This window comes from Watersipora subatra, unplaced genomic scaffold (assembly GCF_963576615.1).
Source record: "Watersipora subatra unplaced genomic scaffold, tzWatSuba1.1 SCAFFOLD_130, whole genome shotgun sequence".
NCBI lineage: Eukaryota > Metazoa > Bryozoa > Gymnolaemata > Cheilostomatida > Watersiporidae > Watersipora > Watersipora subatra.
Genome location: NW_027045335.1, coordinates 124162 through 147293, shown reverse-complemented (window position 1 = coordinate 147293; position 23132 = coordinate 124162). Strand labels below are relative to the sequence as shown.

The window sequence follows — 23132 nt, the reverse complement described above, 5'->3', positions numbered from 1 at the left end:
TGCATTATACACACAAATATCTAATAAGTGAAAAAATAATTTTTTGTACCATTTCATGGTTTTACGCGCAGCGTTATAATAATGCAAGTTTTGATCTGATTTGTCAACTCCCCCATGTATTTGTTGTAATCCAAAATAGCAGCTGGTTTGCAAATTTTACCCCCTTTATAATTTACTTTGCCTGTATCTACGACTTCCAAGTTTTTATGCATAGTTGAAATTACACAAATAAATTTTTTATCTCTCCAACAGCCAACCATACTATCACCATTAGAAAAACTCGTTGTTTCACCTTTTTTAATAGATTTTCCATTACATAATTTTAAATCTTTAGGAACGCCTTTTCTGTTTGGACGCAGAGTTCCGCAAACATGAGTGTTATTTTTTATAAGTTCAGCAGCTAACTCTGGCGAATTATAATAATTGTCCATATATAAGCAACGACCTGTATTCAGCAAACCATTCATTAATTTCATTACTATATTGTGGGTGACTCCTCTGCCGGTACCTTCAGCTTGCTCTCGCTCATCACCTATGTACACAGACAGCTTGTGCACGTAGCCAGAGACAGCATCGCAGAGAGCAAATATCTTAATTCCAAATCTGGATCTTTTAGATGGAATATACTGTTTAAAGCTAAGCTGTCCTTTCCAAGCCAGCAAGCTTTCATCTAAAAATATAAATTTACCTGGCAGTAAAACAGAAGATAACCGCTCACATATCATGGATTACACATTTCCTAGCTTGAACAATTTATTGCCAGCAGGGTTTTCCGAGTTTTCAGTGAAATGTAAACAGTTTAAAATCGTTAAAAACCTGTCTCTTGAAATTATTTTCCCAAATATTGACGTAGATAAATGGGGACGGGTAGACCAGTAAGATTTTAGAGTAGGCTTTTTGACAATACCCATGAGCACAACTAAACCAAAAACTCGCCAAATATCTTTGTCACCGACAGGCTCCCAGGCATCGCGATGTTTTTGAAGGCCATATCTATTTGTTTCGTTAACTATTACATTCATGATGGCCGATGTGATAAAAAGTTTTAAATAATCAAGGATACTTATCTGTCCAGGAATTCGACTTTTTACTCCTGCCAAGCTTTTATCAAAATGCAAATCTTTTGGTTTTAAGTCGGCTCCTCTTTGAAAGCCGTAAAACCTCATTGTTTCATCGCCGGCCGTTTCACTCTCATTTTCGCTATCAGATTCACTCTGTTGATCTTCTATTTCACATGCATCGTCTTCCCCACTTTCTTTTGACCTGATATCCTCTTCCTCACTTTCGAACCAGTTGATGTCTTCATCTAAACGTACTTTTTTGGCTGAGCTGGAGCAATCACGTCCGTCCATGTTGACTAGCTTTCCAAAAAGGAAGAGCAATTTTTTGCAACGTGTTCTTTTTGCACATGCGTATTAGGGATTACTTTTCAGTCTCAAAACATTACTACAAAACCTACTGAAATTGATGAAATAATTAATTTTATTTTTAAACGCTATTTTCTTAAAAAATAAAATATTTTAAAAAAGGTCTATCGTAGACTGATTTCTAACGGGCTTTCACGTGATTTGGCCTCTGAGACATTGCCCGTTTGACGGGCTTTCACGTGATTCGTCCCCAAAGAGTTAATGTGTTTATAACATTTTCATCAAAGTCTTGGTTAAGTCATGGGTTGTCAAATGTATGGAGAAATGTTTTAGTGTGTAGAACATATCTATTATTCGTATTACAATGTATGTTACTCAAATACAATATCTCGCTTAACGCTTAGAGTGAATTCCTTGTCTTACATGATTGTGTACCACTCACCGTTTTCTTCTAGTAAATTTGGTTCTCTGACGCGCACTAGAAGGCACTTTTGCTAGGTTAAAAATTATAGTCACTAGTGACAGGGCTACTGAAGTAAAAAGCTTAAATTCTGCATCTCCTCATTAGGTTTAATAGCAAAGAACAACAATTCTAAAATTTTTACCAGCTATCTTTTTAAAAAATACTATAAGTACAATGTAAGTTTTAAATTCGTTAAAAAAATATTACTTAAGGAAACAAATTTGAGTATGAGCTGAACTTCAACTTTCTTCTAGTATACTTGGCACACTACCAAAAGCCAACCCCAGCCTAACATAATGTCAAGAGCTATGCTTTGTAAAGCAGTCCATTGATTTGGATCCTCCTCGCTTCCTCAGGCCATCAGGTTTTGTCCATTTTAATCTTGAAACATTTTAGCCGTCAGACTTTATCTAATATGAAAATCAACTAAAGATGGAAGAAAATTGCTGATATTTTCAAGCAAAAGAGTCTAAAAATTCGTATAAGTTTCTGTAAGGGTGTGAAACTATTTCTGCAACAACCCCTCTATGCTAACATTGTTAGGAAACTAGCAGTACATGTGAGTCAATAGATACCGATGACTTCGAAATAATGAACACAAATGACTGTACTTAGAATTGTAGAATGACTGATGAGTCAAATACGTAGAAATACAACACGGAGAGCTTTCCGAATATTTTTTATTGATTCTAATAATATATTTAGTTATTGAATCAGTAATATGAACTTTTGGATTTACTATATACCACAATAATATATTGTGTCTTAAATGTGTTAGACAATATGAATGTGTTTAGATAATATGAAACAGGAAATACTAAAAACAACAGACATATAAGTAATGAATTAACATGATGTTATTGTTTATAAGGCTAGTACAATATCAACTTCATATGCAGTTTGCTTTGATGTACTAGTGCACTAACACCAAAGTATGTCAGTTTAATTCAAGGCATCCAAACCATATTCACATATTTAGTTCTTCAACAGGAAGTATTGCCATGTGAAGTTACTATTGGTAATATTATATGATGATTGTTCTTGGAGCATGAGGAACTCCATCCATGATGATTAAAAAAGTGTCAAAACAATTGGTATTACCAATTGCTTTGACAAGAAATCAGATTGTAAGGCAAAACTGTTATGAAATACAAATTCTCTTCATGAACCAACCAATCAGAATGAGCAAAGTGAAGGCGAAGGAAGACATTTTATGACAAAAACATTAAACTTTGTGGTGTACAGCAAATCAGTTTTTCTCCTGAGCAGCTAACAGTTACATGGAAACCATTCTCACAATTTGGGTACATATCTCTTAGCTTTTGCAGAGTAGCTTATAGTTCATAATAAGAAAGAGAAGGCAGCAGCTCAGAATGATGAAGCAGCAGCTATGGTTGTAGCTGGAAGACTGCTATGTTCTTACTATTGTAGTTAGCTACAATTAGTCTGTCTCTAGAGATGTCCATGTCAAGCACAAAACCACTCTCAATAGCGCTGTCTGTCAGCTCTGAGACTACCATACCTACAATATAATAAGCATAATCAACAGTCACAGCATATTCCTGGTTTCAACACTTTTTAGTATACTTTAATACGATTTGTTTGAAAGATTGCACTGTATTCTTCAGTCACTTACAAGAAAAGCTAGTTGAAGAGTTATCCTGTGTCAACAAAAATGTCAATCACCGCGCTGCCATAGAACTGCACAAATGCTCCTTACAGCTACAGTAAGTAGTATGGGTGTCTTGAAAGACTGTTGGTTTAAAGTAAATTTTCCATCTAAGTTCTAAGGCTACGATCTGCAATTTCACGCCTTCTTGCAGAAAAAACCTTCAAAAAGTGGTATAGGCTATTTCATTAGTCTTTGTTAGAAAAAAATGCTAAATGTTTATTCATGACAAGCTTCATACTTTAACATAATCACTTCCTCAGCTATGTCCTACCTTATAGGGTTATGTTTACACTAAGCTGAGAGTACAGCCCTAGCCTAATTATTAGAGAGCAAGCCTCAGCTCGCTGGACAGGTTGCCCTTGCAAAGGCCCATCTTACAGAATAAAAATAGACTGATTACCAGCTGACTGAATTATAATCTCCGTGTGAATAACTAATTCATCATATTATGCTATCTCATACAGCCATAGGAATGTTGGCATGATGCCAAATACCAGCTATTAGGGTAGCCAATAGAAACTATATTTGTGACCTGCAATTCAAGACTGGCTGCTATGGGTAAGCAAGCAAGTATACAATTTTCATTGACAAAATAAAGTGAATTGTTTTATACAAATATTTGTATTATGAATATAATATTGCAATTAATTTATTTTACTTAAACAAGCTGCCAGACAAAATGTGCTTGTCTAAAATTGAGTTCAAAATCTACAGAGCGACTGAATATAAATTGCTTTAGTTGTATTTATATTGTTTATAGCAGCATTAAGATGACCACTGCACTCTTTTTAACGTAATATCATAAGCAATAGTGGAGTAAAGGCAATTTTTTCATTAAAAACTCAAATTTATGAATGTTTTTGTTTTGCCTCAGTGAAAGTATGTCCCTCCACACATTTGGAACACATTGTAAGTGCCTGTAATTTCCCATATAGTAGCAGGACTATCAATAGTTTTATTTATGATTTTGAGACCTCATGATAGCACAGGCTATCATACCAATAAATTATATGATATTCAGTTGATCAGTGACAGAATACTGAGCGTGCAGACAAATCCAAAATTGTTGGCTAATTAATGAGAAATAGTGAGAATTATACAGTTACTCTGAATCATAAGCTAATACTAAGTCTATAGCAAGTAGACTATCATAGCTCTGTATTAATATGTATAGTGTTTAATTTCACTATGAGAAGTAGTCAGGGTAGCATTACATGTTTTTACATCAACACTATGTATCTACTGGTATATCTATCAATTACTAGATTGTACAGCATATTTGTCAGCACAACTGCTCACACATTTTCCATATATCATTTATAAGTAAACTGACCAGTTGAGCAATCCAGGATTATCACAGTGCTGCTGCTGGATGCTGCCACCAGGACATATCTCTCACCATAGCAAGCTACACCTAGTGAATGAGGCACATCTTTACAAGTCCAAAGCAGCTGACCTTGAGATATGTCTATCAAACAGACTTGAGATGAGTCATAGTCAGACACAACAACCTTGTCTGATCCTGAAACACAGAGTGAGACCCAATGTTGGCTAAGCTGAGGACAAGAAATATCTTTGAGTTTATTCCCTGTCAGTGAGTAGATGATGAGAAGCTTGTTCTTTCTGTCTGGAGCAACTAGTTTATCACAAGTGATGGCTAGTCCTGTGATACTGCCAACATAGTCATTGTGAGTCCAGGAAGTGACTTGCTTTCCCTGCTGATCATGTACATAGATGGTCCAAGGATTGTCATACACTGCTGTATATAGTCTGTCCTTGTAGACCTCCATTGCTCCAGGGTAGCTGTTGAATGTGATGAATGAGCCTTTTACTTGGTAGTTGTTGTCAATAGTAGCTACTGCATTATTACCCATCCCAGTTAATATTTGTGAGTTCCAGACTCTTGCTGAATAAGGATATGTTGGTAAAGAGACTGTATGAAGGAGTTTGAGGGACTTTGGAAGAGGTTTAGAAGGTCGAAGCTTCAGTCGCTCATCAATTAGAAACCAGTCAGTGGAGACAATTTCTAGCATTATGTCAAAGCTTCTACCTGCATATAAATATAGAAGTGAAAAAATAAGATATTTATTATGTTATTGTATAATACTAGCATAAAAATATTACTTGAATGTTAGGACTAATATCTGATATAAATATGTTGGTCTAGTTAATACTCATGCTGTCCGACACAAAATATTTCATAAAAAGTTATTATGTGATATTTTTAAACTTTAACTTTTTAAATACTGACTGGTATATCAGCCTCAATAGGTTTGTTTGAAAATGCTGTTTTTGAGTAACAATGTAAACGAATCAAATTATTTTGTTTACATTTACTAATTACTTCCATTTTAACCATGGTCAATTATTATTATCTACTTCCTTCAAGATAACAAGTATTTCACTGGAACAATGTCACACAAAACTTGATATGACTCGTTTGTTGGTAGGTAAAAGACAATTGTGACACAAATGGAGAAATATATAATTCTATTATTTTGCAGATTAGTTTGAGTCATTAAACTATTATAAACCAATGGTCCATTATCAGTGTATATGAAGCTTCTACAAAAGTTTTTATATTTTGCAATTTTACAATTTCAAATTATTTTGGACCAAAAAGCTGCAAGCTGTTTTTGTATTTGATGACATTTGCTGTGTAACGCTGGACTTTTTGACCAAACTTTTTTTTAAAATCATTGTTTTGTTAGCTTATTTAGATATATTTAACGAGTTCAGAAATTTTGTATCATTCAGCAAATTGCCCAGGGATACTGACACGTATAGACCAAAATTACAACCGCTCAAAAGGTTACACACAATCCGTGTGATTCTAAGTAATTCAAGAATGTTGATGTTTTAGTATCTGCTTGCAAAAATCAATAATCCACAAGGCTCATCTGATTTCTTTACTGTCCAAAAGACGCTTAAGAGAGTTGTCTTTACATGAATAGTTCAGGATGATTACTATTAAAAAACTGTCTGGATTAAGTTCTTTGGTTCTCTGAGCTGCTCCGATACCTGAATAACCTTTACATTAGGCACAAAGCTGAATAGCATCTATGCATGACCATCTTCAAGCTGTTGCTCAGAAACCCAAGCATTAGGATAACTTATCTGCAGTGTTTAGTTTCTACTAGCATACTTATATTTAAGAGTCTGTTATTAAATGACATGGTAATTGTACCCTTTTATGTATCAGTAAAATTTTGTTAGCAAGCTTTTTATCAATTTTGCAAGTATTTAAACTAATTTATATGTTCAATATATTAAACATTTCTAATAAACTATCAACATTTCTTTTTATGTATAACAAACTATTAGCAATTATATTTATCTTATTATATAATATAGTATGTAGCCCTGAAGGTCGGTTCGCTACGCTTCATTAGGAACTTGAGTCATTTTAGGTAAATACACTGTCTTCTACACATTAACTACAAACTCTTGTATGTCAGAGAGACAATTACTAACTATAAAATAGACAGGTCTAACATGAAACTAAAATAAGAACTGGTTCCTGTGATTGATTCACACGGCTTCGTTTCTATAGTTACATATTAAAGCATTTGATGACTACAGCCTTTTTGTACTATAGCATCATGAGCAATACAGCAGCCAACAGTGATTATTTTAGTTATAATTTTTAAACTTGTAGTATAGTTTTGTTTTGTCACATAATTAAACTGATATCAAATAGTAATGATATTTGCTGCAACTGTCAAGCAACTCTACTAACCATCACCGTTATAGTTTTGTTCATAATAATGAAAGACTAAGCATTTTATTAGTGGAAAACTTTCCTAGGAAACAATACACCCCTGTTATAATCGTGGTGTGGGTAGTTTGTGTTAGGAAACTGAGGCTACCTTAAGCCAAGCTATCTAAAACATGAGCTAAATATACCAACATAGTTATTGATCAATCAATCAACTTTAGCCAGCCAGCTAAATAGTCTTTGATTTGTTCTGACACTAAAAGCTTGCTTGTTTAACAAAATTCAACGAAAAATCACATGTAGTATGGTTTGTTAGATCGTTATGCTTGAATTTAAAATATACATATTATAGTATATAATAACGTAACACGTATAATATAACATCAACAATAGTACCATTGAGTGATGGCTTTATTAGCCTAATAAAGTTAATGATAAATTATTAATATAAACAATAATATACAACAATTAGAAATGTGTGACAATAAAAAATATAATTTCCATTAGTTGTTAAAATTATCATGTTTGCCTTTCTTTTATAATATAATTCCACAAGGTACACATTTAGAGAGATTTTTAGGTTGTTTAAATTTAGTTGAAATCCAATTTGCAGTTTATATCTTGGTCTGAACATAGAAACGGCACGACAAGAAAGCAGGGAAAACTTAGAAAGATTGGCTGTGAGTGTCACTTATGTTTTCTGAGCATCACATTTTGGCCATGACAGAGTGTCATGTCTATTCAACCCAGAGTCATGTAATATCTTTTGTCTTACTTAGCAGCTGGTCAGCTTGCCTTGGTCAGTGTTGGGTTGGCTAGTGTTAACTGTGGTTCAGTTGCTAATAAAGCTGTCTAATTGACCCTTCACATTTGCTAATATTATTTCTATTTAGAAGAGGTAACAATTTGTATGGTCAATCCAATAATAAACTAAGTTTCCCGTACTTTTAAAAGCTAAAGACAAACATTTACTAGCATCGGTAAATTTGATTACACTTTGCAAACCAAAATCAAATGTATTGTTTTGTATAAGTCTCTTTTTTGCTGGACACTTTGTATTTCAATCTTATGAAATATCGCTTTATACAGCTTATATGTGTATTTATTTTAAAAGATAGCTTCATTTGCCCAAATTATCTCTGGGGCGAATATTCTTATAAAAGTCTATTGATATTTTCTAAACTCGTTTAAGAGTTGTCCAATGAGTACTCCAAGTAACTGCATATAAAATAGATTCCTAATATGAATGGAGAATCAGTGAGTTACATGAAGTTGTGTGCTGATTGAGAAGAGAAATTGTGGACTGCTGGAAGACTATCATCATCTTTGTCAGTGAAATTTTACCCACCATCAAAAGGTAACGTGATAAACTTTAGCCAGCCCTTGTTTGAGCAGCAGTTGTATTGAGGCTATTACATGCTAAGGCGGTAAAGTTTCCTTAGCCGCTGTTCCCCTATCGGTTGTAAAATAATTTTAAAGCTTATAGCACTGATATTATGTTTATTGAGTTTGCTATATAGTAGCCGTTATCATAAATTCACAACAAAATAACTTGTAAATACAACATTATAAACATCACAGTTCACCTTCAGATAAATTTTTCATATCGTTCATCAAAGAAAAGTACATTGATAACTATATTGATATATATGTTGATAAATATATTGCGGTCTTGATAACATTGATTTCTGCCTTTTGTGTCACCAGGTGACGACCTTATCAAAAATCATCAGAACTGACACAAATGATGTTTGCCCATGAAACTAATACAATTTATGTATGTCTTTTTTAACAGCAAAAGCGTTAACAAGTAGTTATTTGATAAAAAATTGCTTAGAAAGCTTTTATCATAGAATATTAATACGGTGTATTTGTTCATGCAACACAATAAAAGAAAGAAAGCATGTATGTATTATATTATATTCCAAAAGCTGTAACAATACTAAGATAATTGACGTATAAAGATTTGCATCAACAAATGCTTTACAAAATAACATAGTTGTATTGCAAACTGAGCTCAGAGACTTTTGCAGCCATTATCGAAAAGACTGTAAGCATGTTTGAGTCAGACAAAGTATCAATATTATTACATTATTACACTTCAGTATAAAATAATCACTCTCAGTAACACTATTTATTAATAAAAATCAGACCAAAATTCATGGTTTTAAGACTACTAAACATTCTTAGATTTAATGTGTCCAACTGCAAATAACAATTGCTAAGCATTCTGGTAATTGTCAAGTATAAATAATGATAGTAACTAAAGCTTGCAAAAAATAAAAAGTACACCCATGATGGGCTGTAAACTATGGTGTAATGAAGGCATATGCTGCTGCACACTAATCAGAAACTATTCGTTCAAAGCTTGCTGAAGTAGCAATGTGCACATCATGGTAAAAAAGCTAATGCTTTGGCAAGTTGTTCTACGTGGATCATTGTAGCGAAAGGGTTTATCAATTGCTGGTCATTCAAAGTTTATTAGGCCATGCAAAGCAGATTTTATAATTCGCATGGCAAAATCTATTGTTTAGTTCTGATGTTAATTATAGAGATTCAAAGAACCACGGATTACCCTTTCAGGCCTGTTCCAGAATATTTTGGAATGATTTCTTTTCTCTTGGACCTGATCCCTATTGTTTCGGGATAAATCTTGAGTCGCTCTATTGCTTAGCCTTTTAGCTACATCAGTTTTATCACTTTACCAAACAAAATTTTAGAGCCTGTTCATCATTTTGATATCCAAGATGTAATTGGACAATATATTTTCGACTAACAAATTACGCGATAGATATAAACTTTTCTGAAAATCTGTTGTTTGTCATTTTGGAAAAAGTTTATCCAAATGATGAGAAAGGTTGATTATATATATTTTCAGAAGGGATTTTAGCAATTTTTTACCAGTTAAATTATTTTTTAGTAGTTTTGCTAAAGGTATAACACATCAATATGGAAAGTTAGCTGCTGGTGTATGATGTTTTGATAAGTAAAAAGTAAGTTTTCTAGCAAATATGCTAAAATATGAAATATCTTATTGTAATTGTACTTTAATTGGAAGTTCCGATAAAACAGGCAGTAAATTATATTATTTCTCAGCAGACTTACATTTTGCCCCCAATTTAGTGACTGAAGGTACTTGAACTGATGGCATGACTTCATCAATCAACCGCTGTATGTCATTCTTTGTGTCGCTGTAGCTAGAGACTACATCACACTGAAATAATAGTATAAAACAGTTGAAGTCTTCAAAGTGAAAAGCATGTGAAGCAGCTAAGCAATGAAAGTTATTGATTCGCTACAATTAAAATTGTTCATATAGTTTCTACGCATTTTATAGGCTACAATTGATGTGACACATTTTATCTATATCTGTTGAGTAGCCTAAGATCTGAACACAACTAAAAATACTATTCCTCCACCTATCTTAAGGATGCTTAAATATTGTGTGTGTTACTATAACTACCAGTATACTGACAATGTCCATGACATAAACATTATCTTCAATTGTCTCTGCTTATAAAGTAATGCAGCAAAACTAAACTATACAGGACAGATATTCACTAGATCTCATTGTATGTTCAAGACATTTGATAATTAGCATTACACTATTATTAATGCTTTACAAGATCAATGGCTATTAAATGTTAACGTTAATCAAAATTATAGTTATTTGATACCAAAATGTTCACCATCTCTTACTCTGCTGTGTTTTATGTGCAAAGTACGTGAAAATGGGACTACAAGCTCTTAAAAGCTCAAATTGAACAGTTCAAAAAGTGGCCGTAGGTCGGAATCACTTTATTTTTATGATGTGCTCAACTCGACATGGTTATTGTTTTGACACGGGATGTTATCATATGAAATGAAATGCCATTAAAAGACTCAAGATAACACTTCCCATAGCCTTAGTTTATGGCTAATACTTTGGGTTCTACCGGAAACCCCTTATAAAATAAAGATGATCGCTACTTTACAGTTTCGTTTCCGCTTGGTCTAATCATCAAGTCATAATCTGATTGTATAACCCATATACTTAGCCACATGGCGATAACAAATTCTGTGGCATTTTTCGATCATCACAGGTAACCAACAAGCTCGTCATGTTTATCAGATGATGATATGCACCCCTTCGAGCTATGGTTAAAAAAATAAATTAATCGTTAGGCTAGGTTTTGAGATATCAGTACTCTAAGTGACAGGATTACGATGATGATGAAATAGGCGCACCAAGACAATCTACATGGTTTTATTTAATGTGTGAAGTTTATTTGTGAAAATATTTTAATGAATGATGTTGCATGAAAGGGTAAAAAAAAGCACATCGTGCTCAACTACGTCGCGTATGAGCTGTTTTGAGAGCGATCCCAACCTACGGCGTTTTGGTGATTGCTGCGACTAACTGCCTTTTTTGAGATTTTAGTAGCTTGTAGTAACATTTTGACATATTTTTAATCCACAACACAACAGACTACATCATTGTGGATCTTTTGATACCTAAATAGCAGTAATGTGAATTTTGTTGCAAATCAAATGCAAGGCATTACTAAATTACCTACATACATGCTGATTTTATATTATTCCTCATAATAAAGTAACAATAGAGTAACCATAATTTTTGGGTGGTTCAACAAAGAAAGTCACTAAAACTATATTAAATTACTATTTAGGCTCAAAAGTAGTTATTTTACCACCACTCAACTAAAGATTTTGGATATCACTACAAGTAAAGACAATGGTTTAGGATCACCACACTTTCTGTATTTGAATAACCAAGTACCGTGGCACTGTACCAATGTACCAAGGGTACCGATGTACAACCTCTGTACAGTTGCGCATTGGAAGAGCAGAGGGCTATGATAATATTTTTATGCTGAAAGAGGGAGTTGAACTTAAATACGTTGTATTAAATTCAAAGTGTATAAGTGTAGGTGAATGAACAGAATATTTTTCTGGAAAGGAATAGAAAGCTTTGATGCAATCTTGAAACTAAAGTGGAAGGTCTGTGTAACTTTGTTGGAAAAACTGGAGGGCGTATATTAGGCTTTAAAGCTTGTCAACAGTTTTAAGAAAAAACACATGTTGACATTATGTCGAGATATGAAAGTTCTCTGCTTTGCTTCCAAAGCAAAGTGAACTTTACTTCATAAGCTATACCGCCTTCAGGTTCACAAAGAAAGGAATGTTGTCAATTTGCGACATTTTCTAGTAGGACAATTCCCATCACACTGTCAAATTCGGTAAAGAAAAGTTCACACAGTATTAACTGGTAGACTTTCTGACAATAGACATTAAGGTTTGAGATTGGTACATCGTCTTATGTTGGGTTAAATAAAAAAGTGTTTTGCATAGAATTCACTCGACTACAGTAAAAAATGGTAAAAAACTCGCACAAAAAGGGCTGCACAGTGAATCAGAAAGATTTTATTCTTGGGGCATCATAATGCTAGTAACATGTTGGATTAATTTAATTGAGTTAAAGTCAAGTCAAAGTTGTTATGATGATTCCAATAAAAACTTCTAGATTGAAAAGTACCTTCTCTTAACTTTTCCACTACCACATTAAAATCTTACCGAATGAAGATTTTGCCCGAATTAATTACCTCGAATTATTTGATAAACCAATGTACTGCTAGTATTTCAGCAATATCTTGGGAATAAAACTAGATATCACTTCACTGTAAATTGAATTTTATTCAAAACAGAATTCCTACAAGATAGACAAAAAGTGGATGCTAGTCTTATACAATCTCTAATGTTTTACAGGCATTGAACAATCGATGTGTTTTTCCTTGCCATTACGATATCGATCTGGTTTTCCTGTTTTTGAAAAAGTTTAAAATGGAATCAATGAACCCAAATATTTTTTAGGTGCAAGTGATTGGGAACAAGATTGTTACACTGAAAAAATAATTTAATCGGTGTAGCTAGGGTGTGGGCTTCATAATGAAAAGAAAAGTTAAACCCTGTTGATAAGCCGATACATCGCTTCGAGGTTGGTACTTTTATTATTGCCAGTTGTTAGGGATGTTTAGCTAATTTTTTTATATTATCAACAAGTGATCAGCAACAAGATTGTCTTACTAGAGACAAAATTTGATTGGTCTAGCTTATGTGTGGGCTATGTAATGAAAACTAAAGTGAAACCAAATTGATAAGCCAATGCATCGGCTTACGGTCTGTACTTCTATTACCGTGAAAGCTAATACATCGGCTTATGGTAGCGAAAGAGTTGAAGAACCCCCATTGTACCTGATGAGCATGCTTGACTCTAGACTCTGTTTTGCGCATTATATTTCTTAGTTGGCTCCATTTTTTGAGTATCTCATCTTCAAGAAAGTCTGTGATGAGAGTTTTGGTTTTTAGTCGATCCTCTGTATATTCATCCTCAAGCTGTTTGTACTTAGATTCTAGAGTTTTGATCTTCAACAAGTGAGAGGGTCTGATGACAGCGTAAAAGTTGATAACATTAGTATTGTCATATGCAGCAATGCTCTGCTAAGTGTGACAAAGTTTTTACTAGTTTACAATCTCTGGTAATCACTACTACCAGTTTGTATAACTTGTATGCAAACAAGTCAAGTGACCAATATATCAGATTAAACTCGTAAATCCACAATTGAAAGTTTATTTTTCATCAAATAATCTCGTTCACAGCTAGAAAATTTTTAGTTACTACCTGCCAGTTTAGTACCAGCTACTACCTACCAAGTTTAAACATTACCTGCAGTACATTAATTCTGTTCAGAAGTTGATCGCTGACACTTCTGACCTTAAACCAAGTCATGTAAAACAAGGTTTCAAAAATTCAGCCTTTTGTGAAGATGACACAGATATAGCTTATAATAACTGAATAAAATTTTTACAAACCCATAGACTTTTAGATCTTGTATTAGTATCGGAGTTGATAACCAATCATTTTTGTTTCTTTTTAGTATTATTGCATAACATTATAGTGACTACTATGACAAGTTATTCAGTTTTGTTTACAACTTTTAACATTTTAACAAAGTTTATCTTGTTACACTAACAATAACGTCCTGAGAAAAGAAACGCTTTGTTAAGCAATTGTCAATGACATACTAACCTGTTCATCTCTTTTATTCTGAATCTTTTGCACTGTCTCAAATGTTTCTTTGTCATACTCAGCAAGTGTTTGGGAAGTGAACTTGAAGATTTGTTCCAAACTCTCTTCCTTCTCAATCATTTCTTTTTTTAGCTTGTTGATCTTACCATTAAGTTGCTCTACAAGCTGATCTAAAGTCATCATCTGATGAGTCTCTCCTGAAACATACAAAATGTTTTAATAGTCTGACTTGAACTGTGGATAGATTTGTCAAAATACTGCATTCAACATGATCAAAATTGAAAACAAAAAAAACTAAGAGATATAAAGAAAAAAACTGACATTTAACTTTTTGCTATATTTTTGATGGAAATCAAAGTACCAAGTTGTTTTTCTATACAATATGAACAATGCTGTTTTCACTGTTACCAATTACCATCATCACATAATCTTGCTGAGCATACACATTCAATGCAGATCATCTTCAGACATTTATCACATCCCAAAATGACTGGCTTGTCAGTATGATGAGTACAGAATCTGCTTTGCGGACTCTTCAGTAGCTCAAACTGCTCAATGTTTATTGTTGGATGAACTTTACCAAACTCTTCATTATATTCCTGATGAAGCTATAACATGAATTTTTCAAACCAACATTATCAAAATTCATTGAAAACTAACATGATGACATGCTATTTATATTGTCACAAAGTTACCATGAGGGTGAGAAGTAGAAATATTAGAAAGGAGCTACTAAAACTCAAAAGTTCTGTTTTGTAAACCACAAAAAATTAAGCAACTAAAGTAATTTATGATAGAGGCTACACCATTTATCGCAGCTTACACTTAAAAAATGTTAATGTATTTCAAGTCAATTGTGGCTGACATAGTCATTGATAAATTTAGGTGAACCAAAAAACAAAAAAAATTGATTGTCTCCCATGATTAATCAGAGATTTTATGCAAATAATCGAGCTCATACAAATCAGGAAACTAATTTACATCCTAATATATTGTTTCAGTACTCAAAATAAAATCCGTGAGATGATCCGAATTTATGCCGCAATCACTTGTAACAATCTGTTTTGACCATGAAAAAAGTTTTGAGATAAAGTTTTTATAGTTTATGCAGTGCTAAAAATATCCTACAAAAACCCTGCAAAACTTAACAATGTAATTTCAGCAACATCTCTATAAAACCAAGCATTTTATGTTGGTCTTGAAGTTGATAACTGTTGTATATAGTTTATTACAAAAGATCAAAGTTTTGAATGAGCTATTTACCCAAACACTTTGAAGACCAAAAAATACGTGGAAGGCCCATTTGAAGTTTCTATTAATACCTTAAGTAAAGTTTCTGTCAATAACTGCATACAAAATTCAATAACTGTCAATGAAACTTGGCATACCTTGTGATGCTTTAAACAACAAATTGTATCACAAAGTGTGCAATAGAATAATGCTTGCTGGTCATTATTTCCTTTTTTTGCACAGACATCACAGAATCTTGGTTGGTCTCTTGAAATGTCGTACGCTGGCAGCTCGTTGAGTGCCATCTCACAAACTTGACTACAACAAAATAATCATCAAGTATCACTGTTCATGTGTCAACTACAACAATTTTGCGAAATTTATACCCAAAATATTCAGAACAATACTAAATTTAACAATTCTTGCTTAAACTCTTTTAATATTTCATGAAGCTAATTAATTACTGTATGTATAATTATTCCAAAAACCTTTTCTAAAAAGTTTGAATGTTTTGCATATTATCGAAGGCTTCAGTTGCGAACAAAAATGTTCCAATGTTTGGCTTTACATGATGGGGTTTAAAGGTTTCTTTGTAAGTAAAGTCACATTACAGATTTTTGGTATCAAAAGATTCACCATGTTTTGCTCTGCTGTGTTGTAAGTGAAAAATATGTGGAAATGTGATTAAAAGCTCTTGAAAGCTCTAAAACAAACAGTTAATCGCCTCCAGCATGAAACCGCCTTGGATAGGAATCAGTTTATTTATCCGACAACGGTAATCCGTTTGGTTATTGTTTGAACACGTGATGTTCTCACAAGAAATACAAAGCAAATAAAAAGGCTCAATATAAAACTTCTTGTAGCACTAGGTTATGAAAAACACTTCGGGTTTTACCAAAGACCCTGTATCCAATATATGCTCACTATACCGATGCTCGCTACTTTACAGAACTTTGGGTTCGGCTTGGTCTAATCGTCTGGTCTTAATCTGATCATGTGACCCATAATTCCTGCCAAACAGCGCGAATACTTTTTGCAGTATTCTTCAATTATCACAGGTGACCAACAGGCTCGTCAGGTTTATCAGACAAATATATGTACTCCTTTGAGTTAAGGTTAAAAAATTAAACAATTTTTCACAGTACATGTAGGTTATGAGATACCGGTGCCCAAAGGAACAACATTACAATGACGATGAAATGGACGTGTAACAAACGATAGACATGGTTTTATTGAATGCGTGAAGTATATTTGCAAAAATATTTCAATGAATGAAGTTACATGAAAGTGTAAACAGAAATCTTCTTGTTCATTTAATGTACATCCCATTTGCGCCGTTTTGGAAAGAGATTTTAGTTCATGCCGGTTTTGTAATGGCAGTGATTATGCGTTTGTTTTTGAGCTTTTAAAATGTGTTAATAACAATTCCGTATTTTTGCACCTACAACACAACATAGTGAGACATGTTGAATCTTTTAATACCAAATAACTGTAATGTGAGTTTGGTTGTGAGTAAGCTTAAAAAAATTAAATCCGGCTCATAATGCATGCTTTATGAACGTCACAAATCTATCAAAGAGGTTTTAAAAACCCTGATGAAGTGATAGCATTAAAATGTTGTCCAATCAAGCAGTAATTACATCATATGACACTGCTAGCAATTAAAGTGTTTATATCAAATCAATAACACGAAACCTACCTATAATTTATGTAAAATAGTTAAAATAGTTCTAGAAGTTAAATTTTTGATTTGTGTTTTTGATTTTCTTATTAGTTAACAATGCCTTGTACTTGAACTAACAATCTTTAGAATAAGTCCAATTTGGGCTAATAAACTCTTAGCATTATCACTGGTTTATCTGCAACAGAACATAAACATGATTTTGTTCAAACTTTTTTTAGCAAGGTCCATCCATTGCTGCTCACAATTTTATGTGGCAAGTGTGATAGTGCTGTTTGCCACATTGTTGAAGTCAAGTGCCCAGATTTTTGAGAGAAGTGAAAATAGCCTGCGGACCTCCCAATGAAATGAAGTACTACTTCAATTACTCAAGCATGCTGGGCCACAAAGAATCCGAAACTCAAATCAGGTAGTGTGGAAAGACATGTGCCTAAGGGAAGCTAATCAAAACAATAGATCGGGTCGCCATAATTGAAGCTGAGTGGGCTATTTTCAGTTGTCTCTCCACAATTCCTCCGACCTGGAGCACGTAAACAGCAAGCTAAACTCCATCCTGCCAAGATGAATGAATGTGTTGAGGAGCTAAACAAAGTACCACCCAGCTCAGAAGACGTGCCAAGAAGTCCTCTGCCTGAACTGAGCCAAATGTTAAAACGCCCTGCGGCCGATGAACCTCTCTATTGGTGGCAAGAGAAGAAATCAATCAAATAGTTAGAAAAAGTTTGCTGTTAGAAGGAGTTGGTTTTCCAATCAGCACTGTCAATATGGGCACAGAAGCTACTTAAAGAAGTCCGCACATATACATTGACTGCAGTCTGGCAACTGGAGTACGGTGAGCCACAGCGCCAGCTCTGATCACAGTTGGTCTCTGAGTAGATAGCTAAAAGGTGTCTAATGGAGAGGAGTTTTGCGCAGAGCTGGCACCAAAAAGCCGACTGACGCCACAACTGTATAAAGCCCAGACTCAGCAGGTGAGACGGCCTTTAGTAATATTGTATTATACAATGGCCGGCTGCCAAGTGTACTATCCTACCAAGAGAAGATAGATTGAAATATATTAGAAACCACAAAAATGAAAAATAGCAGTGCATCTGGAGGCCTCTATCTTTTCAGTCATTTGTATGCATACCACATTTCACTGCACTATATATTTATTACAAAAGAAAGAGTGTTAAAGGTGGACTTACAACAAAGTTCACATTTCAGTTATTTGGTAGCAACAGATTCACCATGTCTTACTCTGCTATGTTGTAGGTGCAAAAAATATGGAAACGTGATTAAAAGCTCTTAAAAGCTAAAAAACAAACATTTAATCGCAGTCATCGCGAAATTGTCGTAGGTTGGAATCCCGTTCAAAAACAAATAAAACAGGACGTAGTTGAGCACAATGGCTTCTGTTTACACGTTCATACAACCTCATTTGTTGAAATATCTTCACAAATATACTTCATGCCTTCAATAAAACCATGCCTATTGTCCTCATGTGCCTAATTCATCATCATTGTAATGCTGTCACATTGAGTCCTGGTAACTCAAAACCTACCGCAAAAATGGTTTTAATATGTTAACCTTAGCTCGAAGGAGTGCATATCATCATTAGCTAAACATGATAACTCTGTTGGTCATCTGTGCTAGTCGAAAAATTCTGCAGAAGTTGTTCGCCCCGTTCGGCAGGAAGTATGGGTCTCCTGATCTGATTACGACTAGATGATTAGACCAGGCTAAAACGAAACTGTATAGTGGTGTACATTTATATTTGATACATGCTTTCTGATAGAACCCGAAGTGTTGGTCAAAAACTAGGGCTACAAGGCGTTTTACTCTCAGCCTTTTATTTCAAGCGCTAACATCACATGTCAAAACAGTAACAACATTAAGTATTCGTCGAAATAAAAAGATTCCAAACTATGGCTATTTGGTGATGGTGGCGATTACCTGTTCATTTTTTAGCTTTTAAAAGCTTTTAATCACATTTCCACATATTTGGCACCTACAACACTGCAGAGTAAAACATGGTGAATATTTTGATACCAAATAACTGTAATGTGAATTTTATTGCAAGTCAATCTTTCAGATTTTTTTGTAAAGCCAGAAGTCCTGATAACTGCACAAGGCTTTTAGCAGGGTGTTGGCTGCCTATACTGCTGTTTTGAAAAGGAAAATAATTGTATTTAGCATTTAGTATTTGTATCTATGGCTGGTTTTACACTTTTCATGAACATTGAGCAGATATACCAAAACTATTCATTTGAAATACAATAGATAATTGATTGCTAAATGCTAATTTGCTCACAAAACATCGTATTTAGGCCGAATAAGTTGTTAGTTTGTGTTTGAATTAAATAACACGCTTATGTGTTTTACCAAAAGTATTAATTTAATTACAGCTTTAATTACCAGCTTCAAAAGTATTCTCTGTAGGATTAAACTTTATTCCTCATTTTCCTATTATTCTGTTGCCTAAAATAAAACTTGCACCTAACTTAAAGATATCTTACCCAAAAGTATTGGTATTTTTTTTTTATAATTTGTATTGTTTTTGACGTTTGAAGTAATCTGGCACTCAGAATGTTTTAATATTAAAATTAACGAATCTTGAACAAAGACAAAAAATTCAAACAAATATATGTGAGAAATTACATCACTAGTTGATGCCGTTGCATTAGTTGATATTGCTATTGAGTTTAAGTTGCAATGTTACGCGTATCTATTTTGTCTAATTCTTTGAGGTTATATATTTCTTATAACCTTTTGATTTGCTTTGAGCTTTTACCGCATCAAAATTTTTTAATATGAATTTATCACATCTCCTGATAATAATCCACCTCAAACACCACAACCAATCACACATGAAGGAAAAACTTATGATACTATCAGAAAAAATCTACTAAAATATTGTGCAAGCTCATGTGTTGGAATGGAAGTGGAGTACACGTTTAATTATTAACACAAGAGGGAAATATGTAAAAAAAATATGGACGAGTTGCTTTTTTACTAGTTTGTCTTCAACTAATTATGTTCTGAACTCATTATAGATCACATAATCTGACAATCATTGACCAACTATCATTGTTGCCCTCTAGATGGTTATTTTAATGGATTTCAACAAACTAACTCATTGTAATATTTTTCTGAAATTACTAGTATGTTGGTACACAAACTCTTATGTACAACTGCTAAACTTGAAGTGATCTATTTAAGGTAATAATCTTAAGGTCATTAAGGTCATGTCCTTGTATTTGAATTTTTACATTATCAGGCATAAGGTGTGTTTCTATAACCAGACATCCTGATCAATAAACTGATAAGTTTAAAGCTTTAAGCTCATGCAAACTATTACTCATATCACTGTTTTGACTTCATCATCAGCAATAATGTGTACACTCTATGAGTGATTCACTGTTGGCAATTGCTAACCCACCAACTTTAATAAATCTGAAGCAGCAATCCCGATATGGTGAGTGCTTTGGTTATTTTTTAATCATCTGATTTTGAAATTCATTAAAAGCGTAGTTGATTGCCGTTCCTTTCAAATGACATCGGCATCGATCGCAATGACTGCTGAAAAAGGATCCAATGCCACCCACAAACAGCCAATCAGGATGCTGATAGTAGTGATCATTTGTTTCAGAGTTCAACATGGTAAAAGTCCATCACAGCTCACTAGCAACAATTACGCTGGCCGTTCATCAGAAATTCAACTTATTTTTCTGTTCAAAGTCATAAAGTAAAGAAATTCAATAATTTTATCTGGTTTTTTCATGGACTAGAGACTGGTTGTAGCAAAAATTATGCAGGTTTCACAACAAGAGACATGTCTTATAATCTCGCTAGTGTGAGTCAGTTTTTACACCCTACCCGACCCATTTTAACAATGAGTTTACTGTAAATCATGTGTTTACTAACAAAAAGTCAAGCCAATGCTTTTCAGCACGTAATATTAATTCCATCTTTAAAATATAACATGTTTTATAGAGGAAATTGTTTTGAATAGACTATTGTCTGTTTGACTAAGTTTTGTAGCTAATTTTTCCATTTTTCATTTATTTAAAAATGGCGGTAAAACTTATCCATATTTTAAAATTTGAAAAAATACACTAGCCATCTTTGATTACATACACATGTTTAACTTGTCAGGATACTCAAGTGCTTGTAAGCTTTTTAAAACACAGACTTGGTTTCTTCTGCTTCAATGATACTTGTAATTATACCCCTACTATCAGCACTTTCTCTACACCACTAAAGGCTTGTACACTATTGCTCAAATCAAGGTTTAGCTGTACGATGGAGTACCACAATTAGCTATTTTAATGCCATCACCAGTGATAAGGCGTTCACACTATGAGCGATTATCTGTAGGTGATCAACAACCATTTAGAAATTACGAATACAAAATCGCATTGCTGATATCACGGTCCTTTTGTTATCCTTTAGTTATCTGATTATGCAATCCATCCCAAGCTGAGCGTAGTTCTGAGCGATGCTTGCAAATATGAATTGACATTAATCTTCACAACTGTTGAAATTGGATCCGATGCAATCAACAAACAGCAAATCAAGATGTTAACAGTTTTGATCATCTGTGTCAAAATTCAACATGTTAATAGTCCATAAAATCTTCGCTAGCAGCAATTACGTGGGCCCCTCATCGCAAAATGACGTCATAGCAGTCTACTATTGTGTTCAATTGCACAGCTAGTCATCGATTTTTGCGATAGTTTGTACTGGCCTTTAGACAATGTTGCTGTGTCTGACTGTATGCGTGAGCTGGCATGAAGCCTGCTGCCTCAGCCAGATGTCCTAATCATTGAACCACAAAAAATGGTGCAATGGCTCTTAGCACTTTTTTCTACACACATTTCACTTTTCACTTGTCACTGCAAATCTTGAAATTTTTGTGCTCGTTGATTTCTGAAACATTGACAATTGGCTTCATTGCTTCAGTGAAACTGATGATTATACCCCTATTATTAATGCATTGCCTAAGTGGCTAAGGCCTTGTCACTGTATTTGATTGTATACAATACCGAGCAATAGGTCTGCTTCTAATAATAGCCAGGAGTCATAATCATTGAACTGATAAGTGTGTACAATGACCACGAGCAGTGTGTTTACTTTATAGCTTGCAATTATCAGTAAATATTTGAAGTCCTTCTATTTAGCCTATGTCGGCTAGCTCCTAGCAAATCAAATTTGGGCAGATTAATATTCTAAAACTATACTTCCAAATAATACCCATAGTCCGAGTTATTGTTAACCACCTACTATAGACAGACTTGGCATGCCTTACAATCTGAAACAAATGTTAACAAGCCGTCACTTTCAACCTACCTGCAGTCTTCCCAAGGACAAATCAGAATGTTGTTTTCATCATAAAAGCCAGTCAGACATTCAAGGCAGTGTACATGGTTGCAGGTAAGTTGACGAGGATTGGGTAGAGCTACTCCTTGTCTCCAACAGAAACCACATTTTATGGCAGGTGGCACAATCTCTTCCATGTTAGCCATAACCAGAACTACAAATATGATTTAATATTTTATATTACAAACTACACTAACAGGATCTAACAGTTGGTAAACACTCGGGTCGTGGGAGTTCATTATCCAAACATCAATTGACCATAATGCTAAGCCAGCCAAAAACCAATTTTTGTGTTATAACAAAAGATTTCCCAAAAGTTAATCAGGACACCGTTTAAATTCGACAGCAAACAGTTGGCTGCGCTAGGAGAATCAAATAATGTTTTACAATATTCCACCAATCCAGCAAAATTTTAAATTAATGTAACTTTTGTAAGATTTCCTTTTATACTGAAGCTTTGACTTTTGTTGTACTTTTTATACTGTAGGTTTGGTTTTGGTTAGTATACTGACATATGATACTTAGGTCACTGACTCTAACTACAAGAGGGCCGTTT

General features: G+C 33.9%; 1 protein-coding gene across 1 annotated transcript; it reads right to left on the bottom strand.

The window, feature by feature from the left end:
* Positions 1–14277: 14277 nt before the first annotated feature.
* Positions 14278–22722, bottom strand: LOC137410189 (uncharacterized). Its single transcript, XM_068095770.1, has 4 exons — positions 22547–22722; positions 15693–15852; positions 14720–14912; positions 14278–14501 (listed from the first exon to the last, which is right to left on the bottom strand). The coding sequence occupies exons 1-4, from the start codon at positions 22720–22722 to the stop codon at positions 14278–14280; spliced, it is 753 nt and encodes a 250-aa protein (XP_067951871.1).
* Positions 22723–23132: the final 410 nt, after the last annotated feature.